Source organism: Lithobates pipiens, unplaced genomic scaffold, assembly GCF_037356315.1.
Source record: "Lithobates pipiens isolate NorthernLeopardFrog02 unplaced genomic scaffold, aLitPip1_a1.2 Scaffold_25, whole genome shotgun sequence".
NCBI lineage: Eukaryota > Metazoa > Chordata > Amphibia > Anura > Ranidae > Lithobates > Lithobates pipiens.
In genome coordinates, this window is record NW_027507787.1 from 101,851,078 (window position 1) to 101,878,013 (window position 26,936).

Genomic DNA, 26,936 nt, shown 5'->3' on the forward strand with positions numbered 1-26,936 from the left:
GCTTACTGGGCACTTAAACACCCTTCCTGCCCAGACCAATTTTCAGCTTTCGGTGCTCTCACAATTTGAATGACAATTACTCAGTCATGCAACACTGTACCCAAATGAATTTTTTGTCCTTTTTTTCCCACAAATAGAGCTTTCTTTTGGTGGTATTTGATCACCTCTGGGGTTTTTATTTTTTGCGCTATAAATGAAAAAAACGAAAATTTTGAAAAAAAAACGCATATTTCTTTGTTTCTGTGACAGAATTATGCAAATTATAAATTTTTCTACATAAATTTTGGCCACAATTTATACTGCTACATATCTTTGGTAAAAATAACCCAAATTAGTGGATATTATTTGGTCTTTGTGAAAGCTAGAGAGTCTACAAGCTGTGGTGCGAATCGCACAAAATTGATCACATCTGATGTACTGGTGGCCTATCTCATTTCTTGTGACCCAAACAAGTCAGGAAAGTACAAATACCCCCCAAATGACCGCTTTTTGGAAAGTAGACATTCCAAGGTATTTAGTAAGAGGCATAGTGAGCTTTTTGATGTAATTTTTTTCCCACAATTCTTTGCAAAATTAAGATTTTTCATTTTTTTTTCTCCACAAAATTGTCATTGTAATAGGTTATTTCTCTCACGTGGCATGTGTATACCACAAATGACACCCCCCAAAAAATTCTGCTACTCCTGAGTATTACAATACCACATGTGTGGGACTTTTTCACAGCCTGGCCACATAGAGAGGCCCAACATGCAGGTAGCGCCATCATGTGTTCTAGGAACATAAATTACACATCTAACTTGTTGACTATTTATTACACTTTTGAAGCACCAGGACAATGACACGTGACACTGATGACAGATGGCACTGATACGTGGCAATGATGACAGATGGCACTAATACGTGGCACTGAAGACACGTGGCACTGATGACAGATGGTACTGATAAGTGGAATGGATGACACGTGACACTGACAACAGATGGCACGTGACACTGACAGGTGGCACTGACAACAGATGGCACGTGACACTGACAGGTGGCACTGATGACAAATGGCACTAATACGTGGCACTGATGAAAGATGGCACTGGGGGCAGGTAGCACTGGGGAGGATGGCACTGCTGGGGGAGGATGGCACTTTTTTTTTTTTTTTTACTTTTTTTTAACTCGAGGCAGAACGGCTGCCTCTGCAGCCGTTCATCTCTCCCCTCTCACACTGTCTGTGTGAGGAGGGAGAGCGGCGCTGAGAGATGATCTCATATGTTTACATATGAGATCATCTCCCATTGGACACGCCGATCACGCTGTAAACGGCCGCTGTGATTGGCCGTTTACAGCGATCTGTTTGCCTGTCCCCGGGGGACACGGCGAACACAGAACTTCCGCGATGCGCACGCCCGCGGCGGCGCGCATTGCGGAAGTAAACATTAGGACGTCCAGGGACGGCCACCCGGACGAACGTGCCTGCTCTACGGCCGTCATTCGGCTATAGGGCGGGCGCGAGGTGGTTAAACGCAAAACTGTGCTATTTTGTTTTTTTGGCTCAATATACTTCAATGGAGAAGCTGCAGAAAAGCATGTAATGATGCATTTTTGCGGCAATTTGTGTTTTTAATCTGCCCACAAATTGGGCAAAAAAAATATGTAAAAATGCAAATCGCAGCAAAAAAATTTTTTTTTAAGGTTATTAACCGATTATTCGATTAATCGAAACAATAATCGGCCAACTAATCGATTATGAAAATAATCGTTAGTTGCAGCCCTATTTATATTTATTAGGGCTGAAACGATTAATCGATATTATCGATAATAATCTATAATGAAAATCGTTGTCAACGATTTTCATTATCGATTAGTTGGTCCGCACCATGTGATCCGCGGAGCGACCGCGGCCTTAGGAAAGGCCGCGGTTTCGGCCTAGCTCCGGAGCTGGCAGCCATCTTGGTACACCCGGCGGCGGCAAGCTGCGCGCTGACGTCACCCCCAGCGTGGCGTTCAGCCTGTGTCAGCCCAAGTGAAGGAATTCTGGAGGAGTCACGCTGGATGCCTTGCCTGCCCTCATTCAAAACTTCTTTTATGCAGGTACCACTACATTAATTATTACCTAATCTAACCTAATAACGAACTACTATCTAAGCCTTTCCACTTGCTTGGCACAGCCACAGTTGATTTAAATAAAAGGTACAACACTATCTCTCCCCCCCAAATAAAATGCAGCTTATTACAAGCATAAAAACATAGCATATCACTGACGATTTGCGCCAATAGGCATCCCGGGACTCCTCACGGCGGTCTGTTTGGAGGAACTTTGATCGGTGGTGAGCTTGGCGCAAATAATCAGTGATATGCTGACTATGTTTTTATGCTTGTAATAAGCTGCGTTTTATTGGGGGGAGATAGTGTTATACATTTTATTTAAATAAACAATGTGGCTGTGGGGGGCGGGGATAGTGTTATTTTTTTTGCTGATCCGAAAATTGATCTGATCCGTGACTCTGATCCGAGGAACGATCTGATCTGTGAGTTTTTTGATCCGTTGCACCCCTAGTCTGCACCTTCCCCCCTGCCGGTCCGTTAGAATCCTGTTTTATCCTCCCGTGTCCTACACATGCACCACGTCCATGACCACGCAGCTACGCCTGCTTGCATTCTCCACCCAGCTGACGTCCCACCAGCAACGCGCCTGTGCTGCTTTCGGCTCCTCCTCCCTCCTCTACCCAGCAGCCTTCCGATAGACCCGCCGCAGAGCGCAGGAGCGTTAAGCCCTCGCCAGGGCCGCTTTCCAGCTCTGCCGTCATTGGAGGTTGTGTTCTGCACATGCGTGCATCCATCTCCCGGCTTCAGGGTGCCCTTCGCTCCATTTTGAGGAGTCGGTCGAGTTACGTGTGGCGGGTCCGGACTGAGACTCCACCCCGGCACACCGAGGAGGAGTCGCTGTCACCATGAAGGGGTGAGAAAACCCGAGACACTGGAGGGAGGGAGGGGAGCACTGAGAGGAGGTGGGGCATTGACACCATGTGAGAGGGGAGGAATGTGTCATCTATACTGGGGGGACACGTGTGTATATATTTCTCCCCTTTTTCAGTTTTTTTTTTATCCGATTAATCTAAAAAAATAATCGGCCGATTAATCGATTATGAAAATAATCGTTAGTTGCAGCCCTAATATTTATATTAGTATGGAGCCCAGGCTCACACTGACAGCGGAATTGAAATCGTGCGGGTTCAGTCAGTCCGATTTCAGGAGCGATTTCAAATACATCTGTGTGGGTTCCTGCATGGATGTCTATACAAATTGCAACCGAAGTCGCCAAAAGTAGTACAGAAACTACTTTTGGGAATCAGTGCGGCACCGCAAAGTCGACGTTGCACCAATTTAGATGGTGCCATTGCTGGCAATGACCACTGATTTGGCATGCGATTTGATATACTAAATCATATCAATGCGAACCTTGGGACCCCAGATGTTTTGGAACTACATTTCCCATGATGCTCATGCACTCTGCAGTGTAGTTGAGCATCATGGGAAATGGAGTTCCAAAACATCTGGGGTGCCAAGGTTCGCCGTCACTGACCTAGGCTAAATGTCAGTTTGGTGGGCTGTTCATTTATTTTTATTTTTTTATTAGAGCAATAATTTTGCAGATGGGTAGGTGCATTAACAATATCTCACAGCCAATTCACTACTAGAGAATCATAAGCTGAAGAGCTAACTCCTGAGTATCAAATACTGAATAAAATCGTTGTCTTTCAGCTTGTACTCGATTACCCACAAGTGTCCCGTAGTCTGCGTCGGATTGCAGCAGGAGAGGATCCTCGTGAAGGTCAAAGACATTGCTGTGGAGGGATAGCACAACTTCATGAACATTCCCTTGGATACATGGATTTGGACATACTGCAAAAAGATCCTCAGCCCTTAATATTTGTCATCACTCTTTTAAAGGTAAGTAGAGTTTCCTTGCCTTCAAGAAATCTTTTAGTGATTGCATACAATAGTTAACCACATAAGAAAGTGTGTATGTGTGTGTGTGTGTATATATATATATATATATATATATATATATATATATATATATATATATATATATATATATATATATATATATATATATATATATATATATATATATATATATATATATATATGTGTGTAATATTATATTATATTTTATGATGGTTCTACCTGTTTTGTTGTAACTTTTAAAGGTGGAGCCTGCGTCCCACCCAGCATGTCTTCTGGGTGTGATGCAGTCTTCTGTATATGCATTTTGAACATTTCAAATATATATAGGAGACTGTCTTAACCACTTTCAGACCGGACCATTTTGCTGGTAAATGACCAGAGGTCTTTTTACACTTTGGCACTGCGCTGCTTTAACTGGTAATTGCGCGGTCATGCAATGTTGTACCCAAACAAAATTTGCGTCCTTTTCTTCCCACAAATAGAGCTTTCTTTTGATGGTATTTGATTGCCTCTGCGATTTTTATTTTTTGCGATATAAACGTAAAAAGACCGCAAATTTTGAAAAAAAATGATATTTTCTACTTTTTGTTATTAGAAAAATCCAATAAACTCAATTTTAGTCATACATTTAGGCCAAAATGTATTCAGCCACATGTCTTTGGTAAAAAAAAAGTCAATAATTGTATATTTATTGGTTTGCGCAAAAGTTGTCACATCTACAAACTAAGGTACGTTTTCTGGAATTTACGCAGCTTTTAGTTTACGACTGCCTATCTCATTTCTTGAGGTGCTAAAATGGCAGGGCAGTACAAAACCCCCCCAAATGACCCCATTTTGGAAAGTAGACCCCCTAAGGAAATTGATAGGAGGCATGTTGAGCCCATTGAATATTTTATTTTTTTGCCTCAAGCGATTGAATAATGACAAAAAAAAAATTTTTTTTTTTTTTTTACACAAAGTTGTCACTAAATGATATATTGCTCACACATGCTATGGGCGTATGTGAAATGACACCCCAAAATAAATTCTGCTGCTTCTCCTGAGTACGGGGATACCACATATGTGGGACTTTTTGGGAGCCTAGCCGCGTACGGGGCCCCGAAAACCAAGCACCGCCTTCAGGCTTTCTAAGGGCGTAAATTTTTGAGTTCACTTCTCACTACCTATTACAGTTTTGAAGGCCATAAAATGCCAAGATGGCACAAAACCCCCACAAATGACCCCATTTTAGAAAGTAGACACCCCAAGCTATTTGCTGAGAGGCATGTTGAGTTCATGGAATATTTTATATTTTGCCACAAGTTGCGGGAAAATTACAAACTTTTTTTTTTTTTTTTTTTTTCACAAAGTTGTCACTAAATGATATATTGCTCACACATGCCATGGGCATATGTGAAATGACACCCCAAAATAAATTCTGCTGCTTCTCCTGAGTACGGGGATACCACATATGTGGGACTTTTTGGGAGCCTAGCCGCGTACGGGGCCCCGAAAACCAAGCACCGCCTTCAGGCTTTCTAAGGGCGTAAATTTTTGAGTTCACTTCTCACTACCTATTACAGTTTTGAAGGCCATAAAATGCCAAGATGGCACAAAACCCCCACAAATGACCCCATTTTAGAAAGTAGACACCCCAAGCTATTTGCTGAGAGGCATGTTGAGTCCATGGAATATTTTATATTTTGCCACAAGTTGCGGGAAAATTACAAACTTTTTTTTTTTTTTTTTTTTTTTCACAAAGTTGTCACTAAATGATATATTGCTCACGCATGCCATGGGCATATGTGAAATGACACCCCAAAATAAATTCTGCTGCTTCTCCTGAGTACGGGGATACCACATATGTGGGACTTTTTGGGAGCCTAGCCGCGTACGGGGCCCTGAAAACCAAGCACCGCCTTCAGGCTTTCTAAGGGCGTTACAGTTTTGAAGGCCATAAAATGCCAAGATGGCACAAACCCCCCCCAAATGACCCCATTTTGGAAAGTAGACACCCCTAAATTTAGGGGTACACTAGTGAGACTAGGTAATAAATGGCGGGTGCCCTGAAACTATAAAAAAATAACTAACCAACCAGCGTCACCTGTAACAGTTATATGGTGATCACTGGTGAAAGGGTTAACTAGGGGGCAATCAGGGGGCTTTATGCGGTAGTATATGGGGGTCCCTGGCGCTATAAAAAGCTGCGGCGAACCTAAATACCTACCTGCCTAACTAGCGTCACCTGTGACACTAATACAGCGATCAGAAAAACGATCGCTTATTAGGCTGGGTTCACACTGGAGCGATGCGGGAACGCCACGAATGCGCGGCGGGTTCCCGCATCGCATGCCTCCCGGCGGCAGTTCACACTGCCCTATGCGAACTGCTGGGAGTGTCAGTGAAATGTTACTGACACCCCCAGATCAGTTCGCATATCGCAGTGCGATCTGCAAACTCGGATCGCATGGTGTGAACACCCATGCGATCCGATTCTGCTGCGGGCCAAAAAAAGGGTCCCGTGCGAATTTGCGGCGGGTGCGGCGAATGGCTGAACTCGAATCGCACAGAGATCGGATGTGATTTGCACTGCAGTGCGGTGCGAATCACATCCGTTCTCAAACCGCTGCAATGTGAACCCAGCCTTAGTGACACTGGCGACGGGGGGTGATCACGGGGTTAAACCTTTATTGGGGGGGTTAGGGGGGTACCTTAGAACTAAAGGGGGCTAACCCTAACTGCCCTAACAGTTATTAGTCACAAATGACACCCGCCGGGTGATCAGGGGGTTAAACCTTTATTAGGTAATAAATGGCGGGTGCCCTGAAACTATAAAAAAATAACTAACCAACCAGCGTCACCTGTAACAGTTATATGGTGATCACAGGTGAAAGGGTTAACTAGGGGGCAATCAGGGGGCTTTATGCGGTAGTATATGGGGGTCCCTGGCGCTATAAAAAGCTGCGGCGAACCTAAATACCTACCTGCCTAACTAGCGTCACCTGTGACACTAATACGGCGATCAGAAAAATGATCGCTTATTAGGCTGGGTTTACACTGGAGCGATGCGGAAACGCCGCGAATCCGCGGCAGGTTCCCGCATCGCATGCCTCCCGGCGGCAGTTCACACTGCCCTATGCGAACTGCTGGGAGTGTCAGTGAAATGTTACTGACACCCCCAGATCAGTTTGCATATCGCAGTGCGATCTGCAAACTCGGATCGCATGGTGTGAACACCCATGCGATCCGATTCTGCTGCGGGCCAAAAAAAGGGTCCCGTGCGAATTTGCGGCGGGTGTGGCGGGTGCGGCGGGTGCGGCGGGTGCGGCGAATGGCTGAACTCGAATCGCACAGAGATCGGATGTGATTTGCACTGCAGTGCGGTGCGAATCACATTCGTTCTCATAAACCGCTGCAATGTGAACCCAGCCTTAGTGACACTGGCGACGGGGGGTGATCACGGGGTTAAACCTTTATTGGGGGGGGTAGGGGGCACATTAGAACTAAAGGGGGCTAACTCTAACTGCCCTAACAGTTATTACAGTCACAAATGACACCAATGCAAAAAAAAAAAAAAAAATGACATTGGTGTCACTGTGACTGGGGGGCAGGGGTAATTGGGGGGGTGATCGGGGGGTAAAGGGGGGGTGTGAGTGTGCCTGGCATGTTCTACTGTGTGTGTAGAGTGTTGGTGCAACTCACCGATCCGCTCTCCTCCGTGTCGGAACGAAAAATACCGACACGGAGGAGAGAATACATCACTTCCTCTCCTGTGTTTACATTACAGGAGAGGAAGTGATGTCACCGGGGATTTCCATTCGTCGAGAGCGATCGCGAGGGGGTGGCCATGAATGAATGGCCGCCCCCTCATCCCGGATCGCTCTGGAAGGAATGCCGACCGCCGCAGGCACCGGGGGGGGGGCCCGATCGGGCCCCCCACCCGCGGGCAGGCAGGGACTTATATATACGCCCATATGCCTGCCCGTGCCATTCTGCCGACGTATATCGTCGTGCGGCGGTCGGCAAGTGGTTAAAGAAGCCCATGGGAAAAAGTTCTTCCGTGGATCATAATGGAAGGTCTTGGACCCGATCTATTGAATTATGCATTTCATTTGCACAATTCCAGCTCTAAAATTTTTGATATATATATTTTTTTTAATTCTTTAAAGGCAAAAAGAAAAGTGTGTGTGTGTGTGTGTGTGTGTGTGTGTGTTTGTTTTTTTTTTTTTTGTACCCGTTTTTAAACAACCACTGTTACTGTGGACACAAAGTACACATTTCATTTCTGACTTCAGTACTTTTTATTATATATCTAAAAATATGTACCTAGTACAAAATATGGTGAGGTTATCTATAAATAAAGATATTTTATGTATTTTTATTTGTAAACCCAACACTGATACTAATAGAATGGCAGACAAACTAAAAACCTTACCAAACAAATTTGAGAAGGGGGAGAAAGAGACTAATTGCTAAAATGGGAAAGGGAACAGAGCGAAGGACTCTCATGCTTCAGATTCTGCACCTAACTTGCTCTAAGTGAAAGCCATAATCTCCGCCTTGCCTTCATTCTTGCACAGTTGTACAATACTGAAATTACTTACTATGATTTCACTGCACACTCTAAGCTGCTCACTATGTTCATTAGAAGCTGCAGTAACTCGGTTACAGCATAATCCTCTTTTGAAAGGGCAGCCTTCCTAGGAATGCTCATTCCTTTATACCACCCATCAAGTTATCAAGACATACTGATATTTGCATAACTCCTACCAAGAGCCAGCCCACGGCTTGCATTAGGAGGCGTTTTAAAAAATTTATATTTTTATTTTTTTACATTGTCTCTTTCAAAAAAATAAAATAAAAAATGTGATCACTTTTATTGGTGTCGCAAGGAATGTTTACATCCCTTGTGACGGTAATAGGTGGTGACAAGTACTCTTTATGGAGTGATCGGGGGTCTAAAAGACCCCCAATCCCTCCTTTTGCACTTCAAAGTATTCAGATTGCCAAAAACGGCGATTCTGAATACTGTCATACATTTTTTTTTAAATCGCCGTCATTGGCAATCGAGTAAACCAGAAGTGACGTAGTGATGTCGCTTCCGTGTTTACACATAGACTCAATCAAAGTTGTTTCTGACTTCCTTCCAGTCTCACTCTAGCTGGCGGAAGTGCCGGATTGGGGCTCGGGTCTCCCAATGGGACGGAAGGCCTGGGAAGAGCTGTGTGTGTGTGTGTGTGTGTGTGTGTGTGTGTGTGTGTGTGTGTGTGTGGGGGGTGGAACCACATCCCCTCCCGCTCCTTCGGCATAAAAGCCGTCCGCCCGCTCTAAAAAACGGTACCGGGAAGCTGCAGGCATCATCCCAGTATAACCCCCTTAAAGCCAAGGCCACGCACATGCGTACAGTCTGCGCTAAGGGGTTAAGCACACATTGATTCACTTGTTAACATTAGGGGTTTTATTCTTCTAGTGAGTGTGGGAGAAGCTGGGGGTCATGTGACATTCACATGTTGGACCATAAATCTGGACAGAACTGGATCAGCACACAGCACTGAGCATGCACTCACTCGGTCTATTTTGAGCATTCAGAGAATGCCTCATATTTTTCTCCATTAATCCATGGTGTTTTGTGATTGGAAAAAATGTGGATCATGGCATTACCACCCACGTCTCCACCTCATCCAATCAAATAATGCCTTGTAATGAATGCAATGTGTTCTGCGATTGGACAGGGTGTATAACATGTCACCAGCCCGCTTCAACCTCCTCCAATCGGAGAAAAAGTCTCTTAAATGGTGCCTGTGCCAAATAAGTGATGCCCTGTTTTCACTATGCAGCAGGGCAGAGATTGAGGACAGGATACAGAAGACAATGAGGATCACTGTAGTAGTGGTGGCTACTACAGTGATTCTCCACTTCCATGGGAATTGGCCAGGTATGGAAGATGGATACTTAGATTGGTTCTCACTTGGACCAATCTAAATTTGCATCTTCCAAACATGACCAAAATATAAAACAGAAAAACTTAACCGTACCTGAAGTTCAAAAAATTAAGGTAATTTGTGGAGTTTTAAAATTCCAATGTTTGCTGTGTGTGGATTTTTTTTCTACCATAGATAACATACCAGTAAGTTTTTTTTTTTTTTTTTTTTTTTTTTTTTTTTTTTTTTAAATCCAGATTGACCTCACTGTATGCTTAGGTGTGGTAAAGACATTCGACTTCAGGGGAAGGGACTGATGTGAATAATATGGAACTGTGTTCTGTATTAAAATGGTTGTTAAAGGTGGTGTGTATGTGTGTGTTTGTTTTTGTGTTTTTTTATTTTTTATATATATGTCATACTTGCTTGCTCTGTGCAAGGGTTTTGCACAGAGTGCCCCCAATCCTCCTTTTCTTGGGTGCCTTGGTGGTGCTCCTGGCTCCTCCTCCTCCTCATCAGGTGTCCCCAGGTAGAGCCGCTCTCCTTGGGAGCACCTGTGCAATTGCTGCTACATCCATTGACACAGACAGCAGGACTCGGCCCGCCCCGTGTCACTGGATTTATTTGAAAGCTGTGGGAATCAATGGCTCCTGCTGCTATCAATCTATCCAATTGCACATCGCTGGAACAAACGGGTTCAGGTAAGAAGGGGAGGGGCGCTCTGGGGGCAGATGCAGCACAGAAGGTTTTTTCACCTTTAATGAATAGAATGCATTAAGGTGAAAAACCATGGGACTTTATAACCACTTTAAGAACCGTAGCAAAGTGTCAGTGCTCTGTAAGGGCTAGTTCACTCCACATGTGTTCCAGTGCTTTTTTTTTTTTCTTCATTCAAAACGCATAGAAAGTAGGTTACATGGTTCTCAATGGCATAGTTCACACTAGTGCTTGCAGTTCCAGTAAAAAACAAAAAACTAAGTAGAACAGGCTGCATTTTACTGGAATGTGATAAAATGCATCAAAAATGCACTGGAACGCACCTACATGCATCACAAACGCATCAAAAATGCACTGGAAACACAGTACAGTTAAAAACAAAAAAAAAAAGCATCTGGATGTACCCAAAAACTCATCAAAAATGCTCATGAAGAAATGCATGCATCTGGAATGGATCTGAAGGGCATCTTTGTGGTGTAAACTAGCCCTAAATCAGTAAAATTATTTACTCTTTATATTTTATTTGTTTTGTAACATGTAAATGTTTGTCTTCCAGGTCGAGGAGCCAGGTACCTACAGGCAGGATGCTTGGGCTATGACGGATGAGGAAAAACTGCAAGTGGTACCCATCCTTCATCAAGAAGGCAACCAGCTGTACAAAGAGGGGAAAACAGCTGAAGCAGCTGCCAAATATTATGAAGCTATTGCATGCCTTAAATCCTTACAGATGAAGGTACAATTGCACATATATAGGACCTATTCTCTAATCTCTTCATATTTTAGCTGAATGTTTTTATTAACCATGGCTACAGCATGGGCCTTAATTGCCATGAGCTGCCTGTGCACCCCCCACTCTGTGATCACTGAGTCTGAGACTCCCGCCGCCTTACCACGTAATCAGCTGTCAGCCAATGACAGCTGATCACATGATGTTAACAGAAGATTGGTAAACTTTTATTTTTTGCGTGAGGGAAAAAAAGCAGATCAGCGGCTTCTGTCAGAGGGACATCGTTCCCTCACAGAGAGACGTGGCTGCCTAATCTGCCTACCAGTGCCACCTATCAATGCCCATCAGTGGCAGCTGGTGGGCGCAAACTGAAAAAAATAAATAAAAAGTCAATTGCAGCCTCACTGTACTGTCAATCGCAGCCACTGTGGCCATATCAAATGCTGCCAGTGTGCCCCCCGCCCGCCATCTGCACTTACCCTGTCTCGTGGGACTCGATGTCTTCTCCCATCCTCTGCTATGATTGGACGCCTGATAGGCGTCCAATCACAGCGCCTGTTGTTTCAGTCAATCAGGTGACGGGTAACAGATCCGAGCACCTGATTGGCGGAGAGGCGATTTAGTGTTAGGAAACCGAAATATTAATTTGCTTTTCTAACACAGCTGAGTGACCTGCAAGCATGGCGCTCGCAGGTCATCTTTTTTGACACCTATTAGAGCTTTAATTGGGTGCTTTAAAAACACAATCCAATGCATGAATCTATCTATTGTGCTAGAGGGGGGTGGTGCCAGTGTGCCCTTATGGACGCACTGCCACTGAGTGCCGCCCATCGGTGATCGTCAGTGCAGCCTATCGGTGCCCATCAGTGCAACCTCATCAGCGCACATCAATGGAGAAAAAAATTACAGTTTTTCAAAATCTTATAACAAACGATGAAACTTTTTTTTCACAATTTTCAGTCTTTTATTAATTAGGAAAGCTCTATTTGTGTTAAAGGATAAAAATGTAATTTTGGTACAGCTCTGCATGACCGCGCAATTGTCATTCAAAGTGTGAGAGCGTTGAAAGCTGAAAATTGGTCTGGGTAGAAGGGGGAGGGGGGATTTAAGTGCCCAGTAAGAAAGTGGTTAAGGAAGGTCTTGTCTTATACACGGAACACAGTGCTGTAGCTGAGGCTACATATAGTTTTATATAGGGCACACATGTTAATGTAGGAAATAGTTTGTTTGGGCCACCTTGGCCCAAACAAATTATTTAAAGTGAAGGTAAATCTGGAGATCAGCTTTAAGCATAAAGATGCTATTTCTCTCTTTTTCTTGGGAGACACAGCAAACCACTGGATATGCAACTACCTGCCTCTCTAGGAGGTGGACACTAAGTAAGCAGTAGCTACCTTCTCTCTGTGGGCTATATCCTCCTGCACAACCAGCATGCCTAAGTATAGCTTAGTATACTGATGAAGTATGACTTCCTCTCCCCAGTTTGCTGCTAGTTCAAGATTGAAGATTTCATTGTAGTTGGTAGTGTCATACTAGGCCACCAAGTCTTGGAGATTTCTGCCTTAGATGCCTTATATATCCCATTTCCAAACCTTGAAAATTGACTGTAGCTCCTGTATCCATCCATCAGCTTGCACTTCACTGTACCTTACACCGATGTTTCAGGTGTGCCATCTGCTTCTACTTAGTCCCTTTCTTTCCTAGTTAGCCCTCGTTCACATTGGAACGACTTGTCATGCAATGTAACAGGTCAAATCTCATGACAAGTTGGCCATTGCAGACAATATGGTGCATGTTCAAATCGGTGCGATGCCGATTTTGCGGTGCTGTATTGATTTGAAGAAGTAGTTCCTGCAATACTTTTGCCGATTTCGGGTGCAACTTGCATAGGCATCTGTGCATGAAGCCGCACAGATGACTTCAGTCACACCTGAAGTCGCACTGACATGACTTTGAAATTGTGCGATTTCAGATGAAATTGTGCGATTTCAGATGAAGTCGTATGATTTCAAAAACGTATTCAATGTGAATGAGGGCTTATATTAGGAGGGATCTTTTGATCATACAGTGCCTTGGAAAAGGAATTACCCACTTGCCATTTTTTTGTGTTTTGTTGCCTCACAACCTGTTTACAGAATATGCCCACAACTTTGATATATTTTTTATTTTTTTTATTGTGAAGCAAACAACAAATAGGAAAAAATAACAGAAAGTCAATGTGCATAACTATTCACCCCCCTAGTCAATACTTTGTAGAGCCACCTTTTGCAGCTATCACAGCTCCAAGTCGCTTTGAAAAAGTCTCTATGAGCTTGCCACATCTTACCACTGGGATTTTTGCCCATTCCTCCTTGCAAAACTGCTCCAACTCCTGCAAGTGGGGTGGTTTGCGCTTGTGAACAGCAAACTTTAAGTCTGACCACAGATTTTCTATTGGATTGATGTCTGGGCTTTGACTAGGCCATTCCAACACATTTACATGTTTCCCCTTAAACCACTCAAGTGTTGCTTTAGCAGTGTGTTTGCGGTCACTGTCATACTGGAAGGTGAACCTCTGTCCTAGCCTCAAATCACACACAGAGTGGTACAGGTTTTGCTCATGAATATCCCTGTATTTAGCACCATCCATCTTTCCCTCAACTCTGACTAGTTTCCCAGTCCTGACATACCCACAGAATGATGCTGCCACCACCATGATGGTGTTCTTTGGGTGATGTGATGTGTTGGGTTTGCGCCAGACATAGCGGTTTCTTTGATGGCCAAAAAGTAAAATGTTAGTCTCATCAGACCAGAGCACCTTCCTCCATACATTTTGGGAGTCTCCTACATACCTTTTCACAAGCTAAAAAACGCACCATTTTATTTTTTGCTGCCTCTCTGATTAATGCCCTCCTTGCCTAGTCCAAAATGGATTAAATTCATTATTTTCCTCAAAAATCTACAAACAATACCCCGTAATGACAACGTGAAAAAGAAGTTTGTTTGAAATCTTTTCCAATTTATTAACAAATGAAAAATTGAAACAATCACATTAAATAAGACCCCTTTCACACTGGGGCAGTGTTTGCAATAAAGCGCCGCTCGTCTGTAGCGGCATATGAGATCATCTCACATTGGACACGCCGATCGCACTGTAAACGGCCGCTGTGATTGGCAGTTTACAGCGATCTGTGTTTGCCTGTCTCCGGGGGACACTGCAAACACAGAACTTCCCTGATGCGCGCCCGTAGCGGCGTGCATTGCGGAGGTAAACAGGACATCCAGGGACAGCCTCCCGGACGAAAGCGCCTGCTCTATAGCCGTCATTCGGCTATAGGACGGGCGGGGAGAGGTTAAGACCCTCACGGGTGTTCCATGTATATGGCCAATTGTCTAACCTGAAGATTAACTTCTCGAAGTCGGAAGCAATGGGGGTGGAGCTACTACAACCACGACTACAACAAATTAAGGACTCTTTTAAATTAAAATGGACGGACGTGGCCCTGAAATACCTGGGCACTCACATACCCCCTTCAATGTCTCGCCTTTTTAAACTCAATTTCCCCCCTCTACTGAAGTCGGTGCAGAAGCTTCTAGAAGGTTGGGGGGGGGGTGGTCTGCACTCTTGGTTTGGTCGATGTAACATCCTCAAAATGTCGATATTCCCAAAATTCCTTTACCTCTTCCAGACCCTCCCAATCCACATCCCCAGAGACTTTTTTAGGCAAGTCCATTCACTTTTCATCCGCTTCCTGTGGGCAGGTAACCACCCGCATCTCAATAGGAAACTGCTTTCCCACCCTAGACACCGAGGGGGCTTAGCACTCCCAGAGATCCGTAAGTACTACTACGCCGTCCACCTCAGTAGACTTCTGGATTGGTGTCGCCATAGAGGCACCAAACTGTGGACACAGCTGGAGCAAGACCAATATGATGTTCCCCTACTGGGTAGTCCCTGGTGCTATGAAGCCCTACCTGTTGGGCTTAAACGGCACCCCTTGATAGGCAATACTGACTAATCCAGAACTATCAACCCATGACTCACCAGTGCGACCCGTGATTGGACACCCGCGTTTCGCCCCGGGATTTACGGACAATCGATTCCAGGACCTTTGCATGCTAGGCCACTTTCAAGCATCACATTTTAGTGTAATGGGTAGATGGAAGACATACACGGAACTGACGGATCCCAGGGGCCCATACAAACTAGACTTTCTTAAGATATCCTGCCTCCTCCCAATGACTCACAGAGACCCCTTACAAACTTAGAAAAGCTCTGCACGGAGAGTGGGACCCTTACTCACGCGTTATCCTTGACGTACACAATGCTGATAGAACCCCCGAAAGACTTTCAACCCTCATATTTTACCAAGTGGGAAAGAGACCTGGCTAATAATTTCACGGACAACCAGAAACAACAAATACTCTGCTTCACCCACAAATCCTCCTTAGGCCGCGTACACACGCGGGGACTGTTCGCTCAACTTTGTCCGCTGAACAGTGTTTCAGCGGACAGTCCGCTCGTGTGTGGGCTTCAGCGGACAGTTTCAGCGGACAGTTTGACGAACAAAGTTTTTCGGAAATCCCGAAAAACTGTCCGCTGAAACTTGGTTTGAGCGGACAGTCCCCGCGTGTGTAGGCTTGTTCGTCAAACTAAGTTCCGCGCATGCTCAGAAAGAATTTATACGCCGAAGGTTGCATTGCAGTGTATAGGACGTCGTTTTCTAGTCCCGTCGTACGTGCCGTTCACGTCATCGCGCAGGGTTTCAGCGGACTGTTCGTTCGTCGTGTGTGGCCAAGTCCGTCCATGCTAATTTTGAGCGGACTGTCTGCTGAAACTGTTTGACGAACAAAGTTGAGCGAACAGTCCCCGCGTGTGTACGCGGCCTTATGCACCAGGTTACAGGAAACGAACTACAAAATCCTCACACAGTGGTACAAAACCCATGCTCTTTTACATAAGATCTTCCTGATGACCTCGGACCGTTGCTGGAGGTGCCACTCAGGCGAGGGTACCCTCCTGCATATATTTTGGTCCTGCCCCCGTTTGCATCATTTTTGGAGTGAAGTTCGACGGATCACTCAGACATTCACTGACCGGGTAGTTCCGGTCTCACCGACCTATTTTCTCTAAAACGTGACAGATATACCACCCCGGAAGTATGGAAAATCCGTGATACGACACCTTTTGGATGCAGCTAAAGCGTGCATACCACTTAACTGGAAATCTCCGAACCCACTGACTATCGCCCAATGGCTTCATAAAGTGGATGACATTGGCCGACTGGAAGACTTGATCCTTACCAGCCAACACCGGCAGGAAGCATACTCTAAAATGTGGCAGGCATGGAATGCCTTCAGATACTCTGATGAAGGTCGTACACTTAGGAGGGTTGACTGACAACCCTCTCATGATACTCACCCGGTTAACCCTTCCTGGACCCCCCTCCCATCCATGACCCATTCTAACCTTAGAAAAAAAGAAACTCTAGAGAAAATGGAGACAAGGCCACGCCTACAGGGTCAGGAACGCCACCGCTCTCTTCACTCAGATGAGCCATACCCCTCCTCGGGGGAGATAAAGTCGGACGTTGATGGAACCTATGTTTAGGCGAACACACACTGTAGACTCACCTCATGGTGAAGTCTTGGAGATGAGAACTCCACCTGAGTCGGTATAGATGAATAACCGTCTGTTTAACTGCCATTGTATTGTTATTTATACTGCTGATGTTTTGAACTCTGTGGACTGGTCTCCTTGTGTTAAATAAAAAATTTGAAAAGGGGGGGGGGGGGCTGGAGTGCCGACGATAAGTGTAACATTTTTTATTTTAAGAAAAATCAAAAATGAAGGTTTAATATTGCTTTAAGTAGAGGATGTGTATGGATTTGTTTTAGAGAATAAGGATATTGTTTAGTGTCACTTTAAAGCCCATCTGGCTCTTGTTTAGTGCAGTTTGTTATAGGCCAGGTCCTTTTTCATGTACGTATTGCTGTAGGAAAATAGTTTTATTTACTACAAAGGCAGCAGTCATTCTCTCTGTAATATAGTAATTAAAATTATGATTTTGTGTCTGCTTAGGAGCAGCCTGGATCTCCTGACTGGATTAGTCTGGATTTGAAGATAACTCCATTACTTCTGAATTTTTGTCAGTGTAAGCTTCTGGAGGGAGAATATTACCAAGTTTTAGAGCATTGTTCGTCCATTTTAAACAAGTATTCAGGTGTGTATGGAATATTTCTTCCTTTCTAGGGACTTTATTTATGTCTTCTTATGCGCACCTATTTTGTGGTGCTTTGTTCATCTACTGTTGCTATAAAAATAGGATTTTTGTACTCCCTGTAAAATCTTTTTCTTGGGGTCCATTGCAGACAGAGGAAGTCTTTAACCACTTGGCGCCCAAGCTACGTCCAATGACGTCGTGGGCATCATTCAGATATCTGCATTTTCAGCCGGCAATTCCCTGCACCAAAAGTACGATCATAGCGGCTGTTCCGCCGCTTGATCGTTCTTATGGGAGGGGACGTCTCCCCCCCCCCCCCCCCCCCCGCGCCGACTTTCGGTGCTTCTACCGACTCACCGCTTCCATCGGTGAGTCAGTCACAGGATCCGCCAGCCACCGGATGGTATCGGAGATTTCCGGCGAACCAGATGGTCCCCGGAGTCTCTATGATCGTTCGGAGGCCGGGTGCGATGTTATGACGTCACTCCCGGCCTCTGCATTTAAAATAACGGTGCCACCTTGGCTGGGAAGCCGTGATCAATTTAATTTTTTTTTGATTTTTAGGCTTCCCAGCCTAGAGGTGAGATATGGGGTCTTATTGACCCCATATCTCACTGTAAATAGGTCCGATCATGCCATATTCCTATTACAAGGGATGTTTACATTCCTTGTAATAGGAATAAAAGTAATCAATTTTTTTTTTAAAGCGGGAGTCCGTGGTTTTTTTTTTTTTTTTTTGCTGACTTTTAAATGGTGACACTTACCTGTCCAGCGCGCCCGCAATGTCGGCACCCGAAGCCAATCTCTCGATCGTCTCTCGGGTGCTGCCGCCGCCATCTTGGGTATGGGAATCAGGAAGTGGAGCCTTTCGGCTTCATTTCCCGGTTCCCTACTGCGCATGCACGAGTCGCGCTGCGCAATAAGGATGGACCCGCTGCCTCTGGGATCTGTTTGTTCCCCAGCAGGCAGCGGGGGACTTTCGGAAAGGACCGTAATCTACACCCCTTTCCGCAGAGAGCTATCCCGGAAGTGGGTGCAGATACCTGTACTGTGCAGGTACCTGCACCCCCCTCCCCCCCTGAAAGGTGCCAATTGTGGCGCCGGAGGGGGGGAGGAATCCAATGAGCGGAAGGTCCACTTTAGGGTGGACCTCCGCTTTAAGTGTCAAACTAAAAAAATAAAAGTAAAATTAACAATAAAAATTTTTTTTTTTAAAGCGCCCCTGTCCCCATGAGCTCGTACGCAGAAGCGAACGCATATGTAAGTCCCGCCCACATCTGAAAACGGTGTTCAACCCACACATGTGAGGTATCGCCGCGAACGTTGGAGCGAGAGTAATAATTCTAGCCCTAGACCTCCTCTGTAACTCAAAACATGTAACCAGTAAAAAAAATTTAAAGCGTCGCCTATGGGGATTTTTAAATACCAAAGTTTGGTGCCATTCCACGGGCGCGTGCAATTTTGAAGCGTGACATGTTGGGTATCTATTTACTCGGCGTATCTTCATCTTTCACATTATGCTAAAAAATTAAGCTAACTTTACTGTTTTTTTTATTTATTTTTTTAAAGCATGAAGCAAATACCGTGCGAGATAAAAAGTTGCAACATTGCAAAGTTGCGTCATTGTATTCTCTAGGGTCTTTGCTAAAAAAAAAACATATATAATGTTTGGGTGTAATTATGTAATTTTCTAGCAAAAAAAATGATGAATTTTACATGTAGGAGAGAAATGTCAGGATTGGCCTGGATGCGAAGTGGTTAACACTCAGGTTATATTGCCACTGACAGGAGAACTGGACTCTTGCAAATAGTCAGGCCAGCACAGAATAACTCTGTCCTCCTCCTAAATCGTGCCTCGGTTTTGTAATAAAAGCACTACAGTCTGTAAAAAAAAATCCCATTTCTTTATTGCATAGACCAAAAAAAAATTCTGCAAAAATGAAGTGAGAAGCAAACACAAAGTGATTTTGTAAAAATAGATAAATGTGTTACAATAATATATGGTACTACTAAATACACCAATTAGCCATAATATTATGACCTAATATTGAGTTGGTTCATATTTTGCTGCCAAAGCAACGCTAACCCATTGGGGCATGGACTCCACTAGACCTCTGAAGGTATGTTGTGGTATCTGGCTCCAAGCCATCAGTAGCAGATCCAAGTCTTCTAAGTTGAGAGGTGGGGCCTCTATGGATTGGACTTGTTTTTCTAGTACATCCCACAGATGCTCGATTGGATTGAGATCTGGAGACAAAATCAACACCTCAAAGACATCATCTTCCATTGCTCTTTGGTCCAGTTCTGATGCTCACAAGCCCTTTGTGGGTGCTTTTGGCTGTAGACACAAGTCAGCATGTGCATTCCGATTGATCTGTGGCTTTGCAGCCCATACTCAAACTGTGTTTTCTGATACCTTTGGTATTGGAACCAGCACCAGATCTTTTAGCAATTTGAGCAACAGTATCTCTTCTATTGCATAGACCTTTGCTCCCCCTGTGCATCAATGAGCCTTAGCTGCCCGTGACCCTAGCACCAGTCTGCCTGTTTTTCTTCCTTGGTCCACTCCAGACCGGAAACATCCTATAAGATCTGCAGTTTCAGAGTTGCTCTGACCATGTTGCCTAGCCATTAAAATTTGTCCCTTTCCAAAGTCATTTAAAATCAAATTACAATTGCTGTGCTATCAAAGATATAATCGTTAGATTCCTGTGAAATGGCAAAATATCCTGTAATTAGTGATGTAAAAAATATACATATAAAGTAAACAATGACAAGTGCTTAATAACCATAAATATAAAGTGACAATGTGCATTCATATAGTAGTGAAAAGTTTAAATCAAGTCCGTGGGAAACAAAAATATTAATAAATCCCAAATACTGGAATTAAAAAGGTGCTGCTCTGCCGTGTGAGGGGGTGAAATTAATTCAATCCACAGGTGCTCCACACTTCATGCAATTTCAGTATGCTGTGAAAACGATCCAATAACCAGATGCTGTGTCTCTCACTCAAATGCTCTCTACACCACAGGCATGTGACCTTGCTGTTAAGTTTGGTCAATACACACTCTAGAACCACTACAGGGTTCAGCACTGCATCCAGATTCATGGATCAGTCTCCAATATGCCTCAGTGAATCAATTGATAAAGAGGATTTCATGGTATAGTATGTTTATACAGCTGTTAGGAACCATCAACTTATCATCCCGTTATCGGCCGGTTTTGCATACTCTTTTTATGCTTGATGTAGAATGGCGCACTGAAGTGCCCGGCTATTGTAACTACCCTGTGTGGGACTTTTTGGGGTTTCAATAAAATTGTGTAAACATACTATACCATGAAATCCCCTTTTCTCCATTGATTCAGGAATCCGGATGCATTGCTGAACTCTGTACTGGTTCTAAAGTGTGTATTGGCCAAGTTTAAAGCGGAGTTCCGCCAACATTTATTTTAAAAGTCAGCAGCTGCTGACTTTTAAAATATGGACACTTACCTGTCCAGCGCTCCCGCGATGTCGGCACCCGAAGCCTAGCTGTCACTCGGCTTTTGAGTGCTGCTGCCGCCGCCATCTCCGTTCCCCATTGCGCATGCACTAGTCGCGCTGCGCAATACAGATGGTCCCTGCTGTCTCTGGGACCCGTATGTTTCCCAGCGGGGGGGGAGAGGAGAGAGGAGAGAGAGTGGCGTGGGTATCTATGCCTGGAAGTGGGTGCAAATACCTGTATTATACAAATATAAATGTGACACCAGGGGGGGGGGGGGGGGGTGAGGGTTTCGAAAAGCAGAGGTTCCTTTTTTGTGTGAACCTCCGCTTTAACAGCAAGGTCACACACCTTAAGGTGAGCCTTCAATAGATGGGGTGGGGGGGGAGCACTTGAGTGAGAGACACAGCATCTGGTTATTGGATAGTTTTCACAGCATACTGAATCCCATGCAGTGTGGAGCACCTGTGGATTTAATGAATTATTAATTTGAACTTTCACAATGTGCAGCACCTTTTTAATTCCAGTATTTTGGATTTATTGATATTTTTGTTTCCCACATACTTGAATTAGGCCTCTTTCACATGACCGATCCATTCAGGTCCGCCTATCCGTTTGTTTGTTTTTAGGTGGACCTGAATGGATGCTTCATAGACCTCTATGGAGCGTCGGATGTCAGCGCTGACATCCGACCTGCTCCAATCCGAAAAAGTGTGACGGAGGAAAAACCTACTTTTCCCATCCGTCATCAGATCGGGTGACGACAGACTCTGCAGTCCGTCGTCACCCGATCTCCCATAGGGGAGAGCAGCGCTCTGACAGGTCCATCCCTGCACAGTGTGCAGAGACTGACCTGTCGTCTTCCTGCTCAGTGGGGATTGACAAAGCGATCCCCGCTGAGCAAGCAGATGTCCATGGGGCAGATCATCACGGATCCATCCCGTGTGAAAGAGCCCTTAAACTTGTCACTGCTATGAGTGCACATTGTCACTTAATATTTATGGTTATTAACCGCATGCTGACCAGCCACCGCAGGTCTACTGCGGCAGCATAGTTCGGCTGCGCAAATCGGTGAAAATACATCGGTGGCATAAATGACCACTAGAGGGTGCGTGAGAACAGGTGTTCTGGCAGATAGTGTCCTGCCATCATATAGTGAGTGTCCGCCCTGTACTGTGCATGCGCAGTACGGGGCAGAAGAAGCTTCGGAAAATCTCCAAAGATGAGCGGTGCCTGCGCCGTCAGTGGAGGTGGTAGCCTCACCATCCAAGCGGACATAGGGTTGTGAAAATTAGAGTGCCCCTTGCGAGCGAGCTTTGGTCGCCACGCTTCGGGCTCGGCTCTTTTATATTCCTACTCTGTCCACTTGGATGGTGGGGATAGAACCTGGACTCACGGCGCAGGCGCCGTTCATCCTCGGCTATTTTCGGAATCTGTGTGTACTGCGCACACTATCCGATGGGGGACCGTATGATAGTACACCAGCAGCTGTGTGCATAAACAGTTTCCGGTTCTCTGAACAGGGAACTGACAAATCTTCTGTTCATACAGAGTATGGACAGCAATTTGTTAGTTTCCCTGTACAGTCCTATCCCCCCTTCAGATAGAACACGAAATAGGATACATATTAACCCCTCCCCTGTCCCCTAGTGTTAACCCCTTCACTGCCAGTGAAATTTTTACAGTAATCAATGCAATTTTAATCGCACTGATCACTGTATTAATGCCAACGGTCCCAAAAATGTGTCAAAATTGTCCGTGTCTGCCATAATGTCGCAGTCACGATAAAAATCGCTGTATATAGTATAATAAAAAAAGCCATAACACTATCCCCCATTTTGTAGACGCTATAACTTGAGCAAACCAATCAAATTCTTATTGCGATTTTTTTTTTTTTTTTTTTACCAAAAATATGTAGAAGAATTCGTATCTGCCTAAACTGAGGGAAATTTTTTTTAGGGATATTGTAGCAAAAAGTTAAAGGGGTTGTAAAGGTAAATGTTTTTTCACCTTAATGCATTCTATGCTTTAAGGTGAAAAAACATCTGACAGTGCCTGCGCCCCGAGCCCCCCGTTTTACTTACCTGACCCCTCGAAAATCCCGCGCTCGCCCCCACCGACCTTCTTCACCACTCAGCCTGGCCGCTGATTGGCTGGAGTGGATGGATGGAAAGCAGCACAGCCATTGGCTCGCGCTGCTGTCAATCACATCCACTGACGCGGAGCACCGGGGGCGGGGCCGTGTGATACAGCGAGCGGCTATATCACGGGAGCGTGCCCGCAGGTGCTTCTCACCATGCAAGGGAGCTCGCATGAACGTGAGAAGTACCTGCAGGAGGAAGCCGAGACAGCCGCCGAGGGACCCCTGAAGAGCAGGTTCGGGGCCACTCTGTGCAAAACGAGCTGCACAGTGGAGGCAAGTATAACATGTTTGTTATTTTTAAAAAATAACATTTTTAACTTTACAATCCCTTTAAATAACGCACCGCATACTAGCTCATTATGAAATACTTACCTTAGAACGAGGCCCTGACATCTGGCCCGATCCACACCGAGGGAGCTGACATTCTCCCTCTGCGTTTCTTCCGGGTATCGCGGCTCCGGCGCTATGAGTGGCTGGAGCCGCGATATCGTCACTCCCGCGCATTCGCGCGGGAGATTTCATCCCGGCCGAGTCCGGCCACTGCCAGACTTTCAGCCGAGAATCCCCTTGTGCGCAACCCGTACAGGTTTAGGAGATATTTTTTTTGCCTACAGGTAAGCCTTATTATAGGCTTTCCTGTAGGTAAAAGTCAAAAAAATGAGTATTCAACCACTTTAAGCACTTGTCATTGTTTACTTTATATGTATATATTTTTTTTTACATCACTTCACAGGAATCTTACCATTTATCCTTATATCTTTGATAGCGCAGTGATTGTAATTTGATTTTAGTATTTTTGCATGGTTTATAAGACGTTCATTGCTTGCAGCTGATTCAAAGAGGGTTTATTGACTATTGTTAGTAGAGGCTCACAGGACATTTTACACATATTAGTTTGTCAGTCACTTAACCACTTCCGGGACCACCCACTGCACATATACGGCACAAGGCCGGGGCGGCTGCACGAATCGACATACCTCCACATCTGTCCACGCATTAGATACAGCGGGCACTGCCGGCCACTTTTGATCATGGGAAAGAGGCAGAATGGGGATCTGTCTATGTAAACAAGATCTTAGTGATGAAGAACAGAGATCTCTCTCTCTCTCTCTCTCTCTCTGTGTCCCCCTGACAGTTATAAAGCACCTCCCCTAGGGAACACTTAAACCTTTGATCACCACTAGTGTTAACCCCTTCCCCACCAGTACCATTTATACAGTGATCAGTGTATTTGTGTCAGATTTGTCCGCTGCAATGTTGCAGTCTCGCTAAAAGTTGCTGATCCCTGCCATTACTAGTAAAAACCAAAAAAAATAAAATAAAGTCCTTAAATCTTTCCCCTATTTTGTAGACACTATAATATAACTTTTGTGCAAACGAGTGAATATACACTTATTGCAATTTTTTTTTTTTTACCAAAAATATGTAGCAGAATACATTTTAGCCTAAACTGATGAATTTTTTTTTTTTTTTTTATACACATATTTTGGGATATGTATTATAACAGAGTTTTTAAAAAGTGTCAGTCTTTTTTGTTTATAGCGCAAAAAATTAAAACTGCAGGAGGTGATCAAATACCACCCAAAGAAAGCAAAAGGGACATCAATTTTGTTTTGGTACGTAGCACGACCACGCAATTGTCAGTTAAAGATATCCCCACTGAAAGTCAAAGAAGTCATATGATGTCCTTGGGCTGCAAGTGGTTAAGCTCCTAGAAGCCATTACCATTTTTGTCAGCTCTAAATAGTTTTATCCTATGTGTCCATGCACACTACTTTAGGCTATTAGCTTTTTTGAGCTTCAGCATCCAGGAGCACTAGGGGCTAGTTTACACTTGCTTCAGACAGGCATTGTTAAAGCTCTCTGAACACCAGTCAAAGCCCCCGTCACTAAATTGGTTAGCTTACAGTCCTGTTTACACCTTTCTTTTGCTTGGGGCTTCAAGCAAGCTATAGCCTTCTATTGAGGCTTTGAAGCACCACTGAAGCTGCATGGGGTATAATTTTTGGAGGAAAAGCAGGTGTTAACAGGACTGTAAAGCCAATTATTTTATTTAGTAAAAGGGGCTTTGACTAGCGTTCAGGGAGCTTTAACAAAGCCTGTCAGAAGCCTTGTTTTGAAGCAAACTAAGTAAACTAGCCGTTAATTTTTGTTGAAGCCGAAGCAAGTGCTAAAAGTCCTAAAAGCATTTGCGCGTTCTTTTCCCTATTACTGCAAAAAAAAAAAGCTGTCAGTGTTTTTTATTGTTAAAGCGGGATTCCGCTCTTTTTTTTTTTTTTTCTTACCTGTGTCACAGGTGGGCGACTGCTACCTTCGCTTAGCATCCACGTCCAGCGTTTTTTTGACCCCCGGCGCGACGATTCTTTTCCTCGGGATGACTTTTAAAAAAGTGCTCTGGCGTCTTCCATTTTAAGTGTGGGCGTCTGAAGCCCACAGGCATTTACTTCCTGTATATCGATGACGCTCGGCTCCCAGCACGCTCCGCTCCATCTCGCGCATGCTCAGTGATAGCAGTGGTAATGGCAGATACAGCTGCCTGCCCACTTTAAAAATGGCAAATTCGGACACGCCCTCGTCACGTGACCGGCGTCCTAACGAAATCTCTCGAGATTTCGCAATTTCATTGCCCCCCCCCCCCCCCATGGATTCTTGGGAAATAGCTTAGAAATTTCCCAGGGACCATTGCGAGGATGATAACCACACCTACTCCCACGGGAGGACAACCCGGAAGTGAGCAGAAACTTCTGAAATAAAAGGTAAGTAAAGAATATTTTTTTTTTCAGGGTTCATTTAGGTAAGTATTCGATCTGGTGATTTTAATAATATGAAGTTTAATTTTTAGGTACCAAACCGCTTTAAAACGTTTGATTTTTAACCACTTACAGACCGGACCATTTTGCTGGTCAAAGACCAGACCACTTTTTGCGATTCGGCACTGCGTCGCTTTAACTGACAATTGCGCGGTCGTGCGACGTGGCTCCCAAACAAAATTGATGTCCTTTTTTCCCCCACAAATAGAGCTTTCTTTTGGTGGTATTTGATCACCTCTGCGGTTTTTATTTTTTGCGCTATAAACAAAAATAGAGCGACAATTTTGAAAAAAAAACATTTTTTACTTTTTGTTATAATAAATATCCCCCAAAAATATATAAAAAAAATTTTTTTCCTCAGTTTAGGCCGATACGCATTCTACATATTTTTGGTAAAAAAAAAAAATCGCAATAAGCGATTGATTGCTTTGCGCAAAAGTTATAGCGTTTACAAAATAGGGATAGTTTTATGGCATTTTTATTACTTTTTTTTTTTTACTAGTAATGGCGGCGATCAGCGATTTTTATTGTGACTGCGACATTGTGGCAGACACATCGGATGTTTTTGGGACCATTGTCATTTATACAGTAATCACTGCTATACAAATGCAGTGATTCCTGTGTAAATGACACTGGCAGTGAAGGGGTTAACTAGTGGGTGGCAGTGTAGGGGTTAAGTGTTCCTAGGGGTGTGTTACTAACTGGGGGGGGGTTGGGCTTTAATTTAGTGAACACTGATCTCTGCTCCAATCACATGGAGCAGAGATCAGCGTCACTAGTTGCTAGGCAGAATGGAGGCATTGCTTCATTCGGCCGCTCCGTGAGACGATCGCGGGTATGCCTGCGACGATCGAGTCCGCGCGTCCCGTGACCGGACTCACGGGGGTCCCGACCAGTGCGGGAGTGCGCTCTCGATGGCAGGGCAGCAAATTTAAAGGGACGTACAGGTACGCCCATTTGCCTGCCCCTGCCATTCTGCCGACGTACGCTGGTC

At 44.6% G+C, this 26,936-nt stretch overlaps 1 protein-coding gene across 1 annotated transcript in view; it reads left to right on the forward strand.

Annotated features, from left to right (window-relative positions):
* Positions 1-26,936, forward strand: part of AIP (AHR interacting HSP90 co-chaperone) — a 46,523-nt gene that overhangs the window by 16,241 nt on the left and 3,346 nt on the right. Inside the window, exons 3-5 of the mRNA XM_077454780.1 lie at positions 3,751-3,939; positions 11,134-11,310; positions 17,366-17,507. Coding sequence (XP_077310906.1) covers positions 3,751-3,939; positions 11,134-11,310; positions 17,366-17,507 — 508 coding nt within the window. The remainder of the gene's footprint in view (positions 1-3,750; positions 3,940-11,133; positions 11,311-17,365; positions 17,508-26,936) is intronic.